Consider the following 21,513-nt stretch of genomic DNA (forward strand, 5'->3'; position numbering starts at 1 on the left):
CAGAATGTTTAACCAACCAAAACATGAGACTCATCCAGGGGTGGATTAATTCCCCCCCCTGTCCTTGGTCTGGGAGGGGCGAGTGTTAGGAAAGATTTCATTTTATATGTAATTTTCCCTCCAGTTTTGAACCCCCCACACCCAAACTATTTGCTGCTGTTTAACCACCTTAGTCTGACTTGGCCAGGGGAGCACAGCCTTCTGCTGCACTGCTCTGGGCTTTTCGCTCACTTTTTATGGGGAAACTGACATGCCCTTACAACAGTCATTACTGGGAGACTTTGTTTCCCTTATTCCTTTTCCACAGTTGCAACTTTTCTGCAACATGTAACAAGTGTGCAACATATCTTCCAATACAGCACACTTGGGTCTCTTAGTCATTTCCAAAGGCCCTAGATACTCCCGAAGGATTTTATAGGAGATGTGCAGATGTGTCACGGACAGGGCTGGTGGCAGCTTATCTTTTCATATAATTTTCATGCCAGTTAAACCATGATTACAGCATTTCGCAAAAAAAGGTGGCCCCCCTTCGTTATTGACATTGTTTGGTTTTCAAGAGTGGACCAAGAGCCCAACAATCGCTGCCTGTTTTTGCCAGCTATGCCCAAGTACCAGCAAAATGGCCACTGGGCCATTGAAAGACTTGAATGACTACACAGAGCAGTCACCTGTGACAGATTATCCATTCAAGGCAGCACAATAATCAAAAGAGTGGAACAAAGCTTTCAAGTGCTTAATCAATGAAAGGGCTGGTTTAAAACCTCTGACCACATAAATCGACAAAAGCTTTTGCTAATCCAGAGCAAATGTAGCAGTTGGTTGAAAGCAGCTGTGAAAGAACACAAATGTCAGAGGAACGTTGAAGGAGCCAAAGGAGCTGAGAGGGCCAGCAAAGCTAGTACAGAGTAAGAGCTGACAATGCGATGAGGCCAGAGTGAAGAGCCAAGCAAGCTAAGAGGTCTGTGAAGTCAAGGAGGGCCGAAGAGAAGTCAAGGAGAGCAATGAACAGAGCATTGCTCAAGGTGGCAAGCAAACTAGAGGGGTTGTAGTATTATCTGGTATGCAGTGAGAAGAGAGCTATATCCATTCATATAAAGTTTATTTCAGAAATCAAAATAAATAAAAAGAAATTTAGATACTAACACCAAAACATCATTGCAGACACAGATTCTGACAATTCATATATCTCTCATCACAAAGGGCTGGGCAAGTTATCCCTGGGAGTGTGCTCACTGTATTTAGAACAGGGAATCAGGGGGAGAGCAAGATCACTATTAGACATTGAATCCTGATGCAATACAGTTTACCATTCCCCTTACACATTTTACTTAAATGGTTCAGAGAGAAAACACTAGTTTCCTTAATGGAGACAACCAAAGACCACGTCTGTGGGTCCACCACACAACATATTATTTCACATACTCTGAACAGTGAACATGGAACACGGTTTCCATTGTGTTTTGAAGAGAAAAGCTTAGCTAACAAACTATCTTACACCTACCGCCATTCAATTTCAAGAGCACCCCATAATATAGCTGCTAGCCACAACTGAATAGACCCTCCCCACTAACTACTATCACACACAACTCTAGGCACAACACTACCAGACCTGACAAACCAACACTAGCCCTTCGGATGCCTCACCCTTCAATCACCCCGCCATGACGTCCTTCAACCCCTCCTCTGTTCCAGTCACCAGGCCCACCTCACCCGAGCCTGCCTATCCCAAGCCTTGTACTCACTGAATCCATCCATTGCCTCTCCAACCACACATGGCATACTACCTCCAATAACACCAGACACACACTAACTTTCAAGCTACAAATGGCAAACAACCTCCCTAACTCATCTGACATCCCACCATCCACCTTCCTACCCAAGACATTACACTTCATCTCCAGTCCACAAGACATAAAACACACGCAGGCCCTAGGCCACAGCCAACCTTGCTCCTTAGACCACCATAATATAAGACTAGCGACTTGCCTATTCACAACCAGACAACTCTCAACTACCACCACCCCGCCGCTCACCTAGAGCAATGTCCGCCTCAACTCTAGAGCCACCACCCCTACATTCAATAGACCCTCCAATCACCCCCCTCACACCTTGCACCGCAAGAATACCACCAAGACAGCTTTGGCCCCTGAACGGGACAGCCACACACTGGACACTCCCACAGACCGCCACACCTACCCCCTCCTTGACACCTTCCCCAGCCAACAACATCCCGGCTGAACTCACCCCAGACATGGCCGCCATAGCTAGGTCCCCCACCACCACCACCACCACACCCAAACCACACTCCCACACTACCATAAATCACACACCCAGTCAAACTGTCTCTACACTGACCCAAAAGCAAACACCACAACCTCTCTTACAGGATCGCTCATCAATGCCCACACTGTAGACATTTATGACCTCATCACCAACAACAAACTAAACCTCCTAGCAATCACAATGTCCACACGCTATAAAACACAGTCTCTATTTAAATAAGGCTTTGATTATGTACACATACAATAACACAATTATAAAATGGTAAATATATACAGTCTCATGTGGTACCACAATTACTCGATTCCACTGCAAATTCGTTCACTCAATCCCATCATTGCCTTCTACAGACAAAAAGGCGTACCAATTTTGACTTGCGGGAGCAAAACCTTGATTCATTTTCCTCAAACCTTGTGGCAAAAATACAAAGCAAAATTTTGCAGGAAAATCTTAGCACTACCTCCAGCCTATCCCATCCCATGCCAAGAATCAGGTTCTAAATAGCAACTCAGTCCCTTACATCAATTGTTTTATGGAAAAAACTAGACCTATTTTGAAAAATGACGAACAACAATAACATTCCGGCAATTCAAATCCTTCAGACTAACCTGACTAGAATGAATAATAAAGTTCTGAACGCATGGAAAGGAAATTGAAAGGACAAAAAAACTGATATGATATGATATGGCATTTATAACGCACCTATACACAGGTGTTTCAAGGCGCGACGAGGCAAGGGAGGGAAACAGAGGGAAGACAGACAACGATCCTACTAGGCCAGCTGTCATTCAGATCGCGCAGGTGTATGGGAAGGGGAGGGGGGAGAAGTGCAGGGTGGGAAGGGGGAGAGGACAGTGTAGTACAAGCGATAAGAAAAAATAACAATGGGTAAAGTACGGCACGGAGGTGGCTAGTGCAAGGGTAAGTGCAGACAACAGTTGTTAAGTTCTGTTAGTGGGACTGTAGGGATGCAGAACCAGTCTCCAGGTGTGGGGTTGCCAGGAGGGCAGTGCAGGAGTGTGACTGCGGGGGAGGGGACCTGGGCCCGAGATCAGAGGGCGGACAGGCAACCAGTGCAAAGTCAGTGTCAGCCTGGAAGTCAGCAGTGGAGAGGAGAAAAAGCAGAAGCAAAGAGAAAGGTTTTGAGGTGCTTCCGGAACCAAAGATGATTCTCCTCAAGTTTCAGGGAGGCAGGGAGGCTGTTCCAGACGGAGGCCCCAGCCGAAGAAAGAGATCTACCACCAACTTCTTGCTTGGAGAAGCGACTGACCCTGAGGCAGTTTGAGGCAGATGAGCGAAGAGCTCGAGAAGGAAGAGATTAAGGAAGAGAGTTGAAGGTATTGAGGGCCCAGGCCCCAGAAGGCCTTGTGGACGATGCAGAGGGTTTTGAACTCAATCCTCGCAGCCACAGGGAGCCAGTGTAGAGATTTCAGTCCTGGAGAGATACGATCCCTGGGCTTGAGGCCAAGGACAAGACTCGCAGTCCTCTACTGGATAAATTGCATAGGGTGGAGAGTAGAAGCAGGCAGATTTAGAAAGTGGCTGTTGCAGTAGTCCAGCCTAGAGAGAACCAGAGCTCTGGAGACAGTGAACTTCTGGGGGAAGGAGAGGGGAGGAAGAATACCTCTGAGGAGGTGCAGTTGGTAGTGTGACTTCTTAGATATACACAATCATTCAGTTTCTAAATAACATCACAGAACTGTCCCAGGCTCATCGATGAATAAACACTGAATCTAGATAATCACCATGATTTTCTAGAGTAAAGTTCGGTCAGATCTTTTGTGTGAAATTCTATAATTAAAAAGTTTAACATGTAAACTATATAATTTAAAAATAAAAAAACAAAAAAAACTTCACAGCCCTGTCCAAATATTACAAAAAAGCAATTTTGCAAATGCTCCATTTACAACAAGAGAATAGAAAATGCCAGCTCTGGCACAAGAGAGCTCTTTACCATCCTATGTGAACTAGAAACTCCCGTTCCCCGCCTGGACAACGCTACCAAAGATCTCAGCTGGTGCAAAAACATCCAAAAAGCATTCCTTGACAAAATCATCCTACTCCAAACCAAAATCACCACCAAAAAAAATAAACTCCCAACACTCATCCAGCCCCCTGTCCAACACCCTTTCACCCCCACCACCCCCCTTCAGCCCCCTAGCGCAAATGTTCCTACAAAACATTCAACATCGACGGTATCACCATCACGGTCACAAAAGAGGTAAAGACTGTGGGAGTATATCTAGACTCCACCCTTTCCTTAACCAGACAGGTCAATTACATTGCATCTGCAACAGCATACACTGCTAAACTAATCAATGCCTTCAGACCCTTCCTGTCTACCGACAGTTGCATCACCTTCGCCAGAGCAGCCCTAAACATTTCCAAAAAAGACCACATCTCCACAGCTAGACGTAACCTACACTGGCACTCGTTCCGAAAACGCATTACAATTAAAACATTAGCAGCGACACACAAATGCATCTCCAACACCGCACCAACCTACTTGTCCAGAAAAATCACTAAGGCCCAATCAACCAGACCTATCTGTGACGCTTATACTCTACTCCCACTCACTTGTCATACCCAGATAAAAGCGCCAGAAAGCAGGGGGAAGCAGCTTCCCGGTGATTGCTCCCAATCTATGGAACACTCTCCCACTAGCCTTACGATCTGATGCATCTTATTGGTCTTTTCGCAAAGGCCTTAAAACCTGGCTGTTTGCACAAGACCTCCAAATCTAACTTAATACAAATTAGATAGGTTGCGTTAGACAAATGTATACAATGTTTACTTTACCATTTCCTGCAACCTCACCATAACTATTGATATTAATGTACATGTAATTATCTAATGTACACAATGTAATGAAAGTACTTAGTGCATTTCCTTCCTGTAACCTTTTGCAACCAAGCTCTCATTGGAACCAGTGCCCAGAGGCCCCAGGACGGTGCACTTAACAAATGCCAAATAAAATAAAGAGTATAAGTAAAATACTGTTTGTTTCACTTCTTTATTTCACAGTGCCATGGGCAAACTGTGAACAAATGAGATTTCTGTACAATACCGGAGACATTTCAGCAATGAACATCAGGACAACTTGCTTCAACTTCATAAAATTAAGTGTGCCCATTTTAATGGTTGAGAGCCTGAGAGGCACATGATCTTTCTGAAGTCATACGTCAGTAACAGAATATAGTAGGTTCACTATCACCAGTTCATGATGAACAAAAGCAAGTACTTAATTTACTAAAAACAAAAACAACAACTAAATAAAGTATGTAGAAGCTAGGATGGGAGAGTGATTTGAGGATCAGGGTGGATTTTAGATGCCTGTACATATTCTCAAAGTACCTCACGAATGGTAAAACGGACCATGACGTGCCGCCTTTGAAAAAATAGGACACATCAACCAGGCCAGCTGGTACTTGATATGATATGATAGTTTATTTATATATCGCCTATACACAATGTGCTTCAAAGCACTTCAAGGCAAGGAAGGGAACAAGGGAAAATACAATGACATTCTTAAAGGCCATGAACAGTAAGGATGTGAAATTAACCATTGTACTCGGCCTGACGACATTTCAGATAGTGCAAGAGCTAATACATAGAGAAGGAAAGGAGGGGGAGAGTGGGAAGGAAATGGAAACACACAGGCAACTACCATACTAGGCCTGACAACATTTACAGCTGGAGAAAAACTAAAGGTGAGGGAACGGGGTATAGAAAGGGAGGGGAGGAACAAAACAAGCGACGATCGTACTAGGCCCGACGACATTCAGATAGTGCTGGAGGGTGTTAGGGGTGGAGGGGAACAAGTAAAGGCTGGGGGGAGACAGACGAGGTTGCTATCAAACTAGGTCCAGTGACAATTCTGATAGAGTAAGTGCATAGAAGAAAGTAAGGGGAGGAGTGGAGGAGATAGGAAAAGGGAGAGAAGGAGAGAACAGAGAGTAAGCAGTCAAAAAGAGTGGAGAAGCAAGAGTGGAGAGCGGATACAATTGCAGAATGCAGTAGCGACACAATGTTGCAAGCCTGGATACAAAATGAAGATGAAAACAGCATGATGCAGGGCCACCATGAGAAAGGGGGACGCACCGTGAATCAATGAAGCCCATAAATGTCAAATCCAGCATTGGCCACAAGACGTTGATGGTGAAACCAGAATGTATCAGGACAGACTCCTGCAGAAGTAGTCTGGGGTGGGGGTGAAGAGAAGCCGGGTAGAAGAATCAAGCAAAACAGGAAAGACCTGTGAAGGCGGGGAGCACAAGGGAACATCACGGGGGGACCAGAGGGGTGGGGATGGCCTGTGGGGACAGAGGGAGTAAATACATGTTGGTGCATGCTTATCTGCTGTCTGAGCAGGGGTTCGGGCCCTGGATCCTCCTAGTCTGAACAGGAATTGCCCTTTTTCTCAATCTGCCCTTCGCTTCAGACGCCCGGGTGAGAGATGCCTTGATCTAAGAGTTAAGAGCAGGAAGAAAGAGGCAGGGCTAAGAAGGGGGGGTGGTGCTTAGGCCAGGTGACCTAGATCCACTTGCACCTGCTCCCCATCTGCAAAGGAAAAGAGGCTGGAGGGCTCCTTAAGTAGGGAAAAAGAGCGGCAACCCGGAAGGTAACAGGTGGTCGGAGCTTGCTAAGTGGAGAAAAAGAGCAGCAACCAGGAAGGCAACTGATGTGCGGGGCTTAGGCCAGGTGACCAAGGTCCACTTGCACCTGCTCCCCATCTGCCTGCACCCCACTTGCAGAGCAATTATGCCTTATTTGTGCTTTTCATATCTGGAAACCTCTTTAAATGCAATCCATGGTGGACATAACTTGTAACTATTGGAGACGGTGCGAAAGAGTAGCTTTTCATTGTGGACAACCCTAAGTGGGGCCTCACACAGTGACGCAAGAAAATCAGTACACGCCTGTGTGACATAGTAATGACCCCGTCACGGTGGGGAACAGGGACCTCTCCAAACCTGGGAGAGGAGGCTCACCAGGACAAAGGCTACAGTCAGCCATGTCCCAGATGCGGGGAATGGGAGTTTGGTGTGGGCCCAGTCCCTGAACCCCCACCCCCACATGTGCCAGAAATGTAATTAATTTTACCACTCATTTTCAGCCATGAAATGCCTCCCAGTACACTTTCTGGCTTGTATTTTTTTCCTTGGTTTCAGAACAACTCCCATAAGTCACCTGGGAGCAGCCAAGTAAACCCTGATGGAGCCAGGAGAACAGAATCAAGAACAGCAAGGGAGTGGACTGGGAATTTCCCTGCCAAAAAGAAATGAGACCCCCAACAACCGACCTGCCAACTGTCACCAAACGCAGGCGAAAGGTGGGGCATCAGAAAATAAACTGGTAGTGAGGAGAGACCGCTAGGGGACAGGAGATAAAACTAACCCAAATCCAATTGGAAACAGAACTCACCAGCACCTGAGGAAAACCAAAGGGAGAACGAGAAGCCTAAGCATCTGGTTGCTACCACACCATTACAGACTGTAAACAAAACTGTGCTGGGCTTACTGGGTTTTTAAAGCTTCTTCTCACCTGTGTAAACCAACCCCTGGGGAAAAGACATGCAGAGCGTTTCATATAGTCATGTGACTGCTGCAGCCAATGGAAGGGGGAAGGCGAGACGGAACCTGTAGGGCCACAGTATACAAGCAGACAGACGGCGAGGCAGAGTATGGGTTGCAGAGATGAGATCAGGAGGACGAAGAGACCAGACCCAAACCCCGCCAATTTACCTTTACGCTCCCTGAGAGCCTTCTCGGTCATCGCCTGTCAGGAGCCACAGTCGGAGGTACAGTGACCAGTACCAAGACACCACAGACATATGCGGTGGGGGTCGGTGATCGACATCTTCGATCCACAGTCTTGGCACTTCTTGAAGCCCGTTTTAGGCATTGATGGAGCTGACGGGGAAGACATTTTCGAACTATCGAAGTTCACAGAAGAACCAAAACGTGCCGTAATTCTGTCAAAGCGTTAGCTCGGAAAAACGGAACAGAAGCCAACAACGCTGCATGCGCTACTTATACTGATGATGACGTGGACAGTCGAATGGAGGCCCTCAAGGGACATCGACTCGACGAGACGGCACACAAGACAGAAAAAAAATTACAAAGCAGCTGAAGCTGGACAGATAATTATAATAAGATGAGGAATACGTGGGAGGACACTATCTATTCGAATGGATGTATATGTATTTATATATAAATCAGATTTATAAAGCCCAAACCTCACTGAATAGCAACAGAGAGCTGTACAAAGTGGATTCCCATAGGGGTTACAAGTAGGGTCTATTGGTAGCCGAGGAGTTGTGATGGGGAGGTGGAACTAGGTCAGTGGCTCAGTTGACAAATGCATACACTACAGGGATCTGTGTTTGGCATCATGGTCACAGATTCAAATTCAGGCAGGCCCACGCAGCCCTTCATCATTCCGTAGTCCATAAAATGAGTACCATTGAGTTAAATAACAAATATCTGTTATCTGTCAACAGTGCCTATATACCCCTCTGGGTTGAATAGACAGTCTAGAAATACACATGGTATGTTATAAGGGTGGGGAGGCACTCTAGAGGTAGAGAAATGGGTGAATTGAACGATCAGGTATTGAAAAGATGCTCCTTAAAGAGTAGAGTATTCAAGTCCTTCCTGAACTGTTTGGATAAGGCATATCTAGGAAGTTCACGGAGGGAGTCAGATAGATAAGGCTGCTGCTTTTAGGCCCTCATTAGCAGAAATCCCTATATAGTAGTGATTACCGATCACCAGATGACAATACCGGGATTTAGGGAAGTCTGCGCTAGAGAGCTAATTGCCCAAGTGACAAGAGAGTGGTATGCGCAATAGTGCCCCCCTTTAAGCCCAGTGAATTCCCACCAACAAATTTACCAGTTTTAATATTGATCCATCCGCCAATCTTACCATGGAACCATCTACCCATTTGATGATGATTCACCTTACGCTGTTTTATTTCTTTGAACATAAAAACCCTTATATCTTCCTGGCAACTCTGATGTATTAAGGCCATCGGTCACACCGTGCAATGTGTATCCCTGTTGCCTGCCGTCCACTTTAGAGTTGCTGTCTTGATGATTGTAATACACTATTCAGTTGCTACAACAGATTTGCCATTTCATAGTTGGTTGGCTCTATCGGGATAAAAAATGGTGACCTTTAAGTCACACAAATGTGATGCAGTCAAATCATTGGAGAATAATATTGGTATACAAGTTTTTAGGGGCGGTCGAAGGTATCTATGCTATGTGAACAGGATTTCCTACCAATGGGGGAAGTGAAACCTGGAAGAAACCGTTACATCCTGATGAAATGCATCATTAACAAAGCTTGGATTGATAATTAAATACTGACTTTCCACTTCTCATTCCACCACATGTAAATCCTGAAAGGTCAACTAAGGGAATGAAAAACGATTAAGGAAAAGTAAATGGAAGTTGGTGGAAATTAGACTTTGATAATCTAACATGTTTTAAGGCAGAACACAAAAAATCTACATAACCAAGTCCATACAGTCACAAACTAAGACCAACATTTAAGGGAGTTATTAATTCTTACAACACAGGTGGAAGAAGAACAAAAGAAGACTCATATAAAGATTAATGAAAAGCAGTAGCTTACCTCAAGATCATCTAGTGAGCAAGTAGAGATGATTCTTTTGGACCTTCCAAAAGACCTTCTAATAGAAGTGCGCTTTGAAGCCTGGGTCATTCCACTTGCATGTCCAGGTTTTGAGCTCTAGAAGAAAAGCAATAAAAAAATATTTTTGCCTTCAATGATTTATAAACAGGTCTTAAAAAGGCTAAATCTTCATTTGAGAGCATTCAAGATGATTATCCAGCTTGAAGACACGGCTAATAGCCATAATGCTGGGGAAAAGGAAGGACAAGTTGCTTTCCTATCACCATAGTTCTCAACCAGAGGTATCATAATTATATTAATTAATTGGAAGATGTAGCAGTGATATGGAACTCTATAGGAACTGTCCATTTGCACTCATATCTGTGGAAATAATGGTTGGAAAAATATCTTTCACTCTGCTGGCTCCATGATTGCAGAGAATAGGTTGTCCTAACTATACTGGCAATGGTTGAATATGATGCTGCTGTGCTGTCATGCTGTCATTGTTGTGTTTACTACAATACAATAAAAATATATATTTTTAAAAGAATAACAATATTCATTACTTATTTTAGGATAATATCAGTTTTACAGCATCGCACAATTCTAGGTTTTAATAAAAAACTGCCCAGCTGTTTGTTGAGGCTTCCCCACTTACAATGGTGATATTGGCCTATGTGAAATTATAGAAAGTGGTAATTACGGATATCCCCAATGGAGTCCAATGAGACTCCAAAATGGGGAACAGTTTCACTCTGAATTCTGTGGTAAATTACATATGCAGTGACAATAACCGAGTTTTGAGGAACTACCAGAGGTAATACCGTCAGCCTTGTAATGAAGCCCAAAATTGCTGGACTGCATGGTGTATCCCATCCTGGCTAGTGAACAGAGCAATGGAGTGTTTGCCACACTCCGCTGTGCCAAGCCTCCAACTTTATTTTTTAAATGAACTATACTTCAAGGACTTTGAGAAAAGAAAAAAGAAACAAACAGCAGCTGCAAGACTTCCCATTAAAGATAAATCCACTACTGCTCCTAACATATATTTCTGTAATAGCAAACAAAACCTAGCAATTTCACAGATCTAAAGGGTCACTAGACACCTAGCTCTGCTGCCAGTTCCCAACATGGCTCCTCAGAGGTCCAGTCGCCTGACTAAATAAAGGGTACACATTCCACTGAATCACACCCAATCACCCCCAAACCTAAGAACTATATTGGCTTTCCTTTCATGATGCATTAAGCTCAACATTTACTCTTACTCACTAATCTTCAAAGCAGTTTGTTCTGAAAGCTTGATTATCTCGCCAACCTGTTTTTTTAACCCTGTTCGCCATGGGTCAACCCACAGCCACACCAATGCATGACAGAAGCTCTAAAGAGATAACACAAAAAGAACCCCAAAACACGCATTATCCATGCTTGTTCTGTAACAACGACCTATCCAAGGTTAGAGAATGGGACTGGGAACACTATGGGGATGGGGACCACCACCGCTACATGAAGTGCACCCTGAAAGAAACACAATATTGAGAATGCGGCAGGTTCAACTTGTGACAGTAAAAAAGGAAATGTGGGTTCCCGCTACTTAACAATCAGGACATTCAGCCTTGGTAGCACTCAGCATGGCATGTGCACCCACAATCTCCAAGAATGTTTTTGCAGTGAGGGAATATGATTTTGGAATCAAGTCATAAAGGGGTGTGGATCTGGCCCACTGATACATCAGAGAGGATCTGTCAATCCAGATGGTGGATTGCCCTTATGAGGGCTAGGTCTGCAGTTGAGTGGACGATCACAGGCAAAAATACAATCAGCTGCATTGAGAAATTCAAACTTGAAGAACCAATCCCAGCGCTCAGCCTCTAGATGGGTACAAGGCATACAGGTGACCATGGTTCAGAGGAATCACCTGGGTAAAAAGCATCCCATCAGAGAATAATGGGCATGGGTGAAGTTGGATGGAGGTGGCGAGCAGGTAGGGAGAGCAGGGAGGAGAAGGGTGAGTAGGAGGAGTGGCAGTGAACCACAAGCCTCCTGTCTCAGCTTAGCTTTGCCCAGTTGCTACATGTATTTCACCTGCCTTGCTGAAAATCGAAATTAGCTTTGCCCAGTTGTTGCATGTATTCACCTGTCGTGCAGAAAATTCGAAAGTAGCTGTGCCTGTGGCTGCTTGTGTTCTTTACTAGTTGGCGCGCTTCCCTCTGTCTCCTCTACCCTCCCTTGTTCCCCCTACCGCTCCCTACCCCCTACCTCCAAGTACATCAGTTCCTCAGGCTGGTAAGTGTCCCACCCCTCATTCACTTCAGCCAACCATGTAGCTATCTATCTCTCCTATCTTCTCCAACTGCTTCACTATCTCCTATCCTTCTCCTATCACTAAATTTAACAAGGACATCCTGGTCTCCAACCCAGGCCTTCCTATTGCAGACACCTATGTCACACCTTCCGCCAGAGAGACTATCACTGACATCATCTTCTTCGTTAATGCAACTGATCTATGGACTCGCTACATGGTCGGTTTTCTCTCCTATAATCTCTTTTCCCATAATGTGCTCGCCATCATTGAGACCTGGTTCAAGGATAGCTCTGTCACAAGCTTGGACACACTCCTCCCTGAAGGCTACAAAATACTCTCTACGCCCAGGCATAAGAAGCCAGGTTAGGAAGTGACGCTTATCTTCCCATAATGCATACCCGTGTCCATCATCCCAACTCAGGCCTACTCCTCCTTCGAGTGCCTAGTTTGCAGACTCTCAGTATCCCCAAAATATTCACCGATTATGGCCACCTTCTATCGGCTACCAGGTCAGTCCTCCTCCTTCCTCTCTTAATGGGCTGACCTGGCCTCCCCTCTACTCTCCTCCTCTTCCCAACTCCTCCTGATGGGTGATCTTAACATCCATCTGGACTCTCTTGACTCCTCAGGTCCTTTCTGCAACCTTTGCGACTCTCTCAACCCTTCTATCCTACCCTCTGGCCACACACACACTGCGGGAAACTCCTTGGATGCTCTGATCTCTACTGACATCCCTCTCTCTATCCCTCTCACTACCTCACTCTCTTGGACTGACCACTCTCTTCTCTCAACACACCTGAAGTTATCCTCTCCTCTTGCAGCGTCACAGCCACTTGGCTTCAAAGTCTCCAGACCCATGAAAAAAGTGACCGTGGCTGCGTTTGCCTCTTCCTACTCTCCTCCACTCATTCCTTCGGCTGACTCCCACTCTGACAATGGCCATCGAGCCATTCGCTCATCTACAGCCCTTGCTAACCTCAATCTCTCTATCTCCAACACTCTTGCCATGAGGGGCTGTCTGAAGCCTTCCAAAAATTGCAACTCTTGGTACGACTCTGACCTGGCGGTCCTTAAACGCAAGTGTAGGGCAGCTGAGCGGAAATGGAATGCGTCAGGCGAACCATCTGACAAACTGGCCTGCCGCCTCCTTCAAAGGCATTATCGACTCTGCATCTGCACCAAGAAAAGAGTCTTTATTCAAGCATGCATCTCCGCGGCATCAAACAACATGGGCAAACTTTTCAAAGTCTGCAAGGAACTGGCCAATCCTGCAGCAGCCTCTTATCTGTCGCAGCCACCCATGATGTTTGCTCGGCCCTGGCTGCACACTTCCCCACAAAAACCCAGACATCCTTTCCACCTTCTCTTCCACACCACAGCATACACCAACACCGGAGGCTCCCTTGGCACCCCTCCACGTATCCTCTCTTCTCACCCACCCATCACATCGGATGAGGTCACCGGACAAGTCCGATCTAAGAAGGCTTCATCCAAACACATGGACGCCTGCCCCTCCAAAACCATTAAAGACAATATCAGCTCCCTCGCCCCAGCCTTGGCTGATCTCTGCAATCTCTCCTTTTCCACTGGAGCTTTCCCAACTGCCCCGAAAGCACTCCTTTGTGCACCTGCTGCTCAAAAAACCCTCTGCCGACCCCTCCCTTCCAGCAAACTACCGCCCTATCTCCATCACTCCTTTCCTTGGCAAACTCCTGGAGAAACTGGCTATCTCTCAGCTGACCTCCACACTGAGTCTATTGGTTCCTTCCATGACCAACAATCTGGCTTTAGAGCATCCAGAGGCAGGGAAAATGCACCTTACTCAAATCTTGACACCAACAACCCCCTATCCTCATTCTCCTTGACCTTTCCTCTGCCTTTGACACAGTTAACCACAACATTCTGATCGCGTGTCTCTGTGACACCCTGGGAATCACAGGTCAGGCTCTGGGGTGGTTAACCTCCTTCCTCTCCGACCGCCTATCCCAGGTGGAACTCTGAGCCTTTCACTCGACCATCACTCTCTCAACCTGTGGCGTTCCCCTGGAATCTAACCTATCCCCCTGGTTCTTCAACATCTATATGGCTGCCCTGGTACATGTGATTGCCACTTTCACCTCTAACTTCCAATGCTATGCGGATGGCACGCAACTATCGTTTAGGCTATCCGCAGCCAACTCCTCCTCCTCACTCATATCGGACTGTCTGTCGTCTATTCAGTTTTTTTTTATTTGCAAACAACCTCTGTCTCAACGCTACTAAGACGCCGATCGTTCGCATTGGGACCCCTGCTCCCGCTCTCCCACTTTCACTCTGGCCAGCCTGCCTTGGCCCTGCGCCCGCACCGACCTGCAAATCAAGAAATCTTGGGGTCATCTTTGACTCCACTGTCTCCTTCTCCTCTCACATTTCAGACATTTCTAAAAAGTCTAACTATCAGCTACACCGCCTCAGAGGAACTCTACCTTTTCTCACTTTCCCCCAGTGGATCACTGTCTCCAGAGTCCTGGTTCTCTCCAGGCTGGATTACTGCAACAGCCTCTTCCTCAACCTCCCTTCTTCTGCCCTGCGCCCTCTGCAACTCATCCAGAACAGAACCGCAAAACTTATCCTTGGCCTCAAGCCCAGGGACCGCATCTCTGGGGCTGACATCCCTTCACTGGCTCCCTGTGGCTGCAATGATCAAATTCAAGACCCTTTGCATTGTTCACAAGGTTTTCTGGGGCCTGGGACCCACCTATATGCAACGCTGCCTACCTAATACTATCCCTCACGAGCCATCCACTCATCCTACCTGCAACCTTCTGCGAGTGAGCCAGTTCTCCAAGCAGAGATTTGGAGGGAGATCCTTATCTTCAGCAGGTGCCTACCTCTGGAAAAGCCTCCCTGCCGCCATTCGTCTTGAGCCGGATATCCTTGAATCCCAGAAACGTCTCAAGACTTTCCTCTTCTCCTCTTCCTTCTCTCTCCCCTACCCTGCTAACCTAGTTCTCTGTTCTTTCCCTCTCTCCCTACAGCATGCTGACTGGGCGCCGGGTGTACCTCAGAGTCTCAATGTTCTCCGGCACCCCCGCCAGTCCTCTCTCGCACTTGCCTCAGGGCCTTACACCCACCTACACTCAATGCACTGGAGAAATTAACCCAAGAGAATGGCTCTCTGTGTACTTGCAGGATCCTTTCGCTCTGCGCCAGAAGATCGCCTGTCTGTTCTCATTTGTCTTCACTCCTTAATTGCACTGTTAAGACTGCAGAATCGCTGTCAGGCCTATTTGCTGTATCCCAAACTGTTTAATGTATTTTTAACACACTTACTCTGCCTCTGCAGGCTATTATCGTCTCAGAATTTCAAGGGCTCTGAGCAACTGTTTGTTTCTTCCCCATGTTCCCACTCTTCTTGAGTGCTTTGAAACACTTGCCTGTGTATAGGCGCTATATAAATAAACAATACAATACTTCAGGAAATAATTCAAGATCTTCTCCCTACACCTCGCCTCTCCCTTCAATCCCTGGGCTCTGTAACTCTCACATCCACCAAACAAACATGTCATTGCAATTCCCATCCTCGATTTATTTATCCGCCAAGGGTAACTGATGGTCTTGGGCAACAGATCTATTTCGAAACCACTCTCTACATTTGTCTTCTATTTTTTTAAACCCCTTATGGTACAATGTCAATATACTATTAAGGACTCAATGCAAATAAAGCCACGGCTTGAAGACAACTTTTTCTCAACAAGAAGAACTACTTATCATTTTTGGTAGCAAGAATTAACCTCTTAAGTGCCATTGAGGTTCCCCCCCAGTGCGAATGGGTTTTTTTTTAAATCGCGGTATTCACCGCCCAAACCCGCCAGCATTTCCCCCCTCATTAATCCCTTAAGTGCCACCGACGAGCCGGCTCGTCGGTGGCAACCTGGAGCGGTTTTTGCCGACGAGCCGGCTCGTCGCTGGCATTTAAAGGGTTAATACACTAAACAACCACACAAACTGGAAGCTTTCAATGTCATCAGTGAGACATATAAACGGATACTACCTCACTCTATCTCCTTTGAATTCTTTATCAGAGTTTGACATGACGCAGAATTCCTTAATCTTTTGTGATCAAATCTCTGGTGGCAACATTTATCCACAGTGTTGTAAATCTGTCCATGCCACATTTGAATCCACATTTATTGGTATGAAAACTAATCTGTACTGACCCAACATCAGATGCTGGTGCCAGTAGATGGCCATCCTGTTCTAATTTGGAAAGTGTAAGGGAGCAGAAGAAGGACTTGGACACAAAGGTGGTATATTTGGGGCTATAGACTTTTATTAGTTAAAATAAAGACAGAGGAAACCTATCTTTTCCTTTTTCTAAGAGGGGTTTCCCTGCCCCAACTAAAGATCTAAGGTGGCTGTCAGGATCTATGTTAAAGTAAAAGTGCCCACAATCCTGTATCAAGAAAACCCCATTTCTCTCCCTTACACTATCAACTAATAATGAACGAAGCAGTGTTCTAATCTCAGGAGACTGCATCAATTTTCATGGCTTTAAGTCTCAAATAACCTAGGCAGAATGATTCAATTTCCCAGATCAAAAAATAAAACAATAATATTTACTTCATAAGCCAGGAGAATGCCTCTCCTTCCGCTGGCATTTAATCTTGGTCTCAAATTAGCCTGGGGAAGGACTCCATCCCCCAGGCTTGCTGGACTTACCTTCCAGTCCACGTTACCAGGAGAATGACTCCTTTTCTCCTAGTAGTTATGATACAGTCTTCAACAACCAGGGGGAATGACTCCCTTCCCCTGGTTTTCTCCTAATTAGGTTTCACACTTAAAACACCCAACTCTGAGTTTTATGAGGGTCTGCGACCCTGGTTCCTCATCTTCTTTGGCTTGGCCTGCTTGGTTTACTTCCCTGCCAGGAACTGCCACGAAGAGATGACTCGTATCACTCTCTTGGGTTGGGTCCTCAACCATCGTTTCTCTTTTTCTTTGGCTTGTGTGATGAATCCTACATAGTCAACACTGATAAAGTAAAGTCTCCTCCCATGAGGCCAGGGGAAGGCAGTCGCTACCAGATCCTGACCCTGGTGGTGACCCTGGTGGTGGTTTCTGAGGGTGGATCACATGGGAGGAGATAGCGGTCAGGGGCGAGTGGTGACTCCACAGGGAGGGAAGCAGTATAATTCTCTTTATTGTAAACAAAATTCCTTAATTCCGGAATTCTTGATGGCCATTACTCAAAACTATCAGATTGCAAAACTCTGAAAACCACTTAGTTAAAACAGAACCTTATTCAATCTCCATGTATACATGATGCATCTAGAGCATATGAAACATCTAATGTTTTTGGTGATTGTATTTCAAACACAACTATTCAAAAATGAGATCCAAAATCATTTGAAACTTATTGGAAAGCTGTAAGTACTGTGAGAGGAGGAGGCACAATGAGCGAATGCGGAGGAAATGTGACTTTGAAAACAATGTGCATTCTAGTTGTTATAAACCTAGTCAATTACGCGGAACATTTAAATCCCTAAATCATCTGTGGCAGAGAGGGCGATGAGGGGAACGTCAAGTATGAGAAGAACGAAGGAAGAGAGAGAAGGAAGGCTGCAGAGAGCACCGAGCGGGAAGCAGGACCAATGGCAGAGGTAACCCATGACAATTGCTCTGTGGAGAAGGAGAGATGCCTGTCAGATGCAGGTTGGCGTTGCTCAGAACTGGAGGAGAGGAGCTACAGGAGAGGGAGAGAGCAGACGGTGGGGCTGGAACAGGAACAGGAGACACAGTCCCGCTGAGCTGTGCAGGTCTTAGCGGCGAAGGACAGGAGAGCCGACACAGAGACCCTAAGAGACTCTGCCCAGAAAGAGAAGCTGGCCCCTCGGGAGTATATCTCAGTCAACGTACGGTGAACCAGTGAGTCAGCCTAGCATCGAAGGGTGTCAGTCTAGAAAAATGGACACCTCTCACGATTGGCGGCAAACATATTTTGGTGGCCGAAGACCAACCGTCTCATGTACATAACGATAGAAATACAGGTTTCCGAGTTTAACCAATGAGCGGCCATTTTGATGTAACAAGGATCGCCATTTTGTTTTCTAACGATTGCTCATTGCTTTCTGTTCAAACTGCTTCGCAGCACATTTCTGCTTACTCTGCTCAACTGTTAACATTGTTGTCTGAACGTGAAAGGACAAGGCCGCAAGGCCGCGAGGCCAATAAGAGTTTGTTGAAACACAACGTAGGCAGCTCCGGAGAGGAATGCCCGGCTCCCTCCTGAATGTAGCCTTGAAGGAGAGCCGCAGGGCATTTAATCATTTCACAGCTACCAGCCAGTCTCATTATATGGTAGAATATGTTAGAATAAAGCAGCTAAAGGCTTGAATTATGCTCTTCTTACAGCCCCCCTTTTCCGAGCCCTGTAGAGCGTGTCGGCTCCCAGGACACGAATAGCACCTCATAGATAGCAAGGTCTGGAATGTGACTCTTCCCCCGTATGTAGCTCGCTTACAAGAACAGAAGCACTATGTTCTGTTCAACAAAGAAAAGATGTCTCCACACTTGCAAGGTTGCATATTGTTGCTAGAATAGATATTTGAAGGTATCATATTCGTCGAAATTGTTCATCATCAAACCGAGTTGAAAGAAACCCAATAAAGGCGGGTGTTAAACATGTCACAGCTGATTGTATGATATGCATTTTGTATATATATATAACTGATGTAGGTAATTCACTCTCTTGCGCCCCTCGAGGTCTAGAGATACACGTCACGGGGCGTGAGACCGAGTTGGCCAACTGAGACTATTTGCTTTGCAATAAACCCTAGCTTTGGGAATACAACCTCGTGTCTGGCGTATCCATCGTGTGTGGTGACTTGCCTTGTTTCCATAACACGAGGGACCCCTAGGGGCCCCTTTCAAGATGGCGCCCGAATAGGGACCCTCCACCACTTGTTCCATCGTGTATGTTGTAATTGAGTAAAGGCGGAGCACGACGAGGCCGGGACGATCGAGCCGGGATCAAGAGGTGTTCGGGGCGCCCTGTAGAAGTGATGAGAGATTCCTTTGCAGATCTGCACACATCTGATCCCTGATCGACGTATCTGGCCAGAGAACAAGGAGGCGAGGGTCCCGAAACGGAGCAGAAGCCAAGAAACGCAGACAGAACGTCATTTTTTGCGTCAGTATACAGACGAATTGTGTCCTGGAGGACAATTTGATTTATCAGGTGAGTCATACCCCGATTCAAAATAACCCTGATATTGGTTGAGAGTTGACTTTGCAAAATCAAACGCCCTGGGTAAGGTTGATTAACCAAGGGGAGGTTGAAACATGCCTGGGGTATTGTCCACCCTTACGGGGTTTTTCCGCTGCGGTAGACAATCTTTGGAAGATGGCCAAATTGCACCACCTGGGGGAACGCCGGTGTATGTGATGTATGTGAAGTATGTGAAGTATGGTGTGGGAGCGATAATATTCTGTGAGACTTGGCATAGGCAAACCAGAAAGCAACAAGACCATCAGTGGCCGATAAATGGTAGTTTTGAGATAGCGAGAATAGATAACCTGGAAAGGGTGTTGATAAGAAAGAAAGCACGTCCCTCAGCATTTGATATCGTTAGGGACTGGAGAAGGGAAGCAATGCTCCGATTTAGAAGTAGAGCGAAGCATGCGCGCAGGCATAAATCGAAAGGTGAAGTAGCGGAAGAAAAGGAGGAGGAGGAGTGGACGGAGAGTCTAAGGAGGTCAGGTAGACGTGACCAGTTGAACATAGAAAAAATATACCCACAACGAGAATTGCACATAGCAGATGAAGTGATGGAAAACATATTGATCCATACAAAACAAGGCCCAAGATCAGACGTGAGGCCAAACACGCCAGTAACTATTGCTCAAGCCCCTCCCGTAGCTCAAACTCTCCCTCCCGTAACTCAAGCCCTCCCACAGCCACAGACCGCGCACGTAACACTTCCTGTTAGCCAAACAGGCTCACAGCAGACACTCCCCGTTCCTATTGTCCCATCCGCATCTCCCGCCTTAGATACAGATTCGTTACCGTCCGTCCATCCAGGGGTTGAAGTTGAAACCACGGGGGCGAGATGCGGGACTGAACAAAGTAGATGCACAAGGGTAACTCGCAGTGCGATCAGCAAAGAAAGGAAGGTGGAATTGCAGCAACAGGCAGAGATGTAAATAGACAGGAATGATGGGACGGCAGCATTGGCTTCGATGTATGACTTCCGAAGAAGCAACGAAAGACAGGTAGAGTTGGAATGCATGGGTGAATATTTGGTGGGGAGATGGAAACAGTTAATTGGGAAATTACCACCGCAGCGATTGTTAGATTTGAATGCATTAGCACGCTGTAGAGAAAGAGATGAAGAAGTAAGGGAACATGTGCATGGACTTTTTGAGCTTAAAAATGAATTGGATAATTATGCTGAAATGTTTACTGCACCTGGGTAGAGGGGTAAAGATATCAGAAGAGATAGGAAGGAAGTGCTAGGGCCACATAATCGATGGCAACAGTTACCATCGCCGGGGCGAAAGGCGATGGTGGCCAAATTATTGTTGTTAAAACAGGTGGGGGAAGACTTGAAAGCATGCATACTGAAAACAAGGGTGTTACTGCAGCAAGTAGCAGGACATAATAGAGGAAGAGGGAATGCACAAGGGAGGAGTAATTTGAATATGTATGGGGGGCCATTGGGACCAAATCAGTGTTCATACTGTAAGGAGGAAGGACACTGGCGAGCGCAATGTCCACATTTACAGAATGGAAATAGATCTGGCCAGAGAAGACAGCACAGGCGGCACCAAGGAGCGAATGGACCAAATAGGAATAGTATGCAGCAGCACCACAATAATGAAGGTAATCAAAACCAAGCCCAAAACCAAAGTGCTCCTAACCAGAGTCAGGGTCAGCAAAACCAACAATATGGGAATCAGAGTGGGGGAAATAGAGGAAAGAATGGGAACATTTTCAATACACAGCCAAATACTTATTACAGTAATAGTAGTGACTACACATCGGATGATGTGTTATTTCCCCAATAGGACAGCCTAAGGCAGGGGTCTGAACCAGTGTCTATTCCCGTGAATCAGAGAGGACCCTAAGTAGAAATGAGAGTCGGGAATGAGGAGCACCGCTTCCTTGTAGATACAGGAGCGCAAAAGTGTTCAATAGACCATCACTTGGTTCCGGATATACCACTGTCAGGGCAAAAGAATGTTTCCGTAGGGTTCGCAGGTACACCAGTCATAAACCCAGTGTCCCAACCAGTCCCAGTTACCATA

At 46.1% G+C, this 21,513-nt stretch overlaps 1 protein-coding gene across 5 annotated transcripts in view; it reads right to left on the reverse strand.

Moving 5' to 3' along the window:
- Window positions 1–21,513, reverse strand: part of RGS12 (regulator of G protein signaling 12) — a 1,255,576-nt gene that overhangs the window by 890,725 nt on the left and 343,338 nt on the right. For all 5 annotated transcript variants that reach the window (XM_069632045.1, XM_069632046.1, XM_069632044.1 and 2 more), the window contains exon 3: window positions 9,924–10,040. In XM_069632045.1, coding sequence (XP_069488146.1) covers window positions 9,924–10,040 — 117 coding nt within the window. The remainder of the gene's footprint in view (window positions 1–9,923; window positions 10,041–21,513) is intronic.

Source organism: Ambystoma mexicanum, chromosome 6q (genome assembly GCF_040938575.1).
Source record: "Ambystoma mexicanum isolate Mex_15411 chromosome 6q, UKY_AmexF1_1, whole genome shotgun sequence".
Classification (NCBI taxonomy): Eukaryota; Metazoa; Chordata; class Amphibia; order Caudata; family Ambystomatidae; genus Ambystoma; species Ambystoma mexicanum.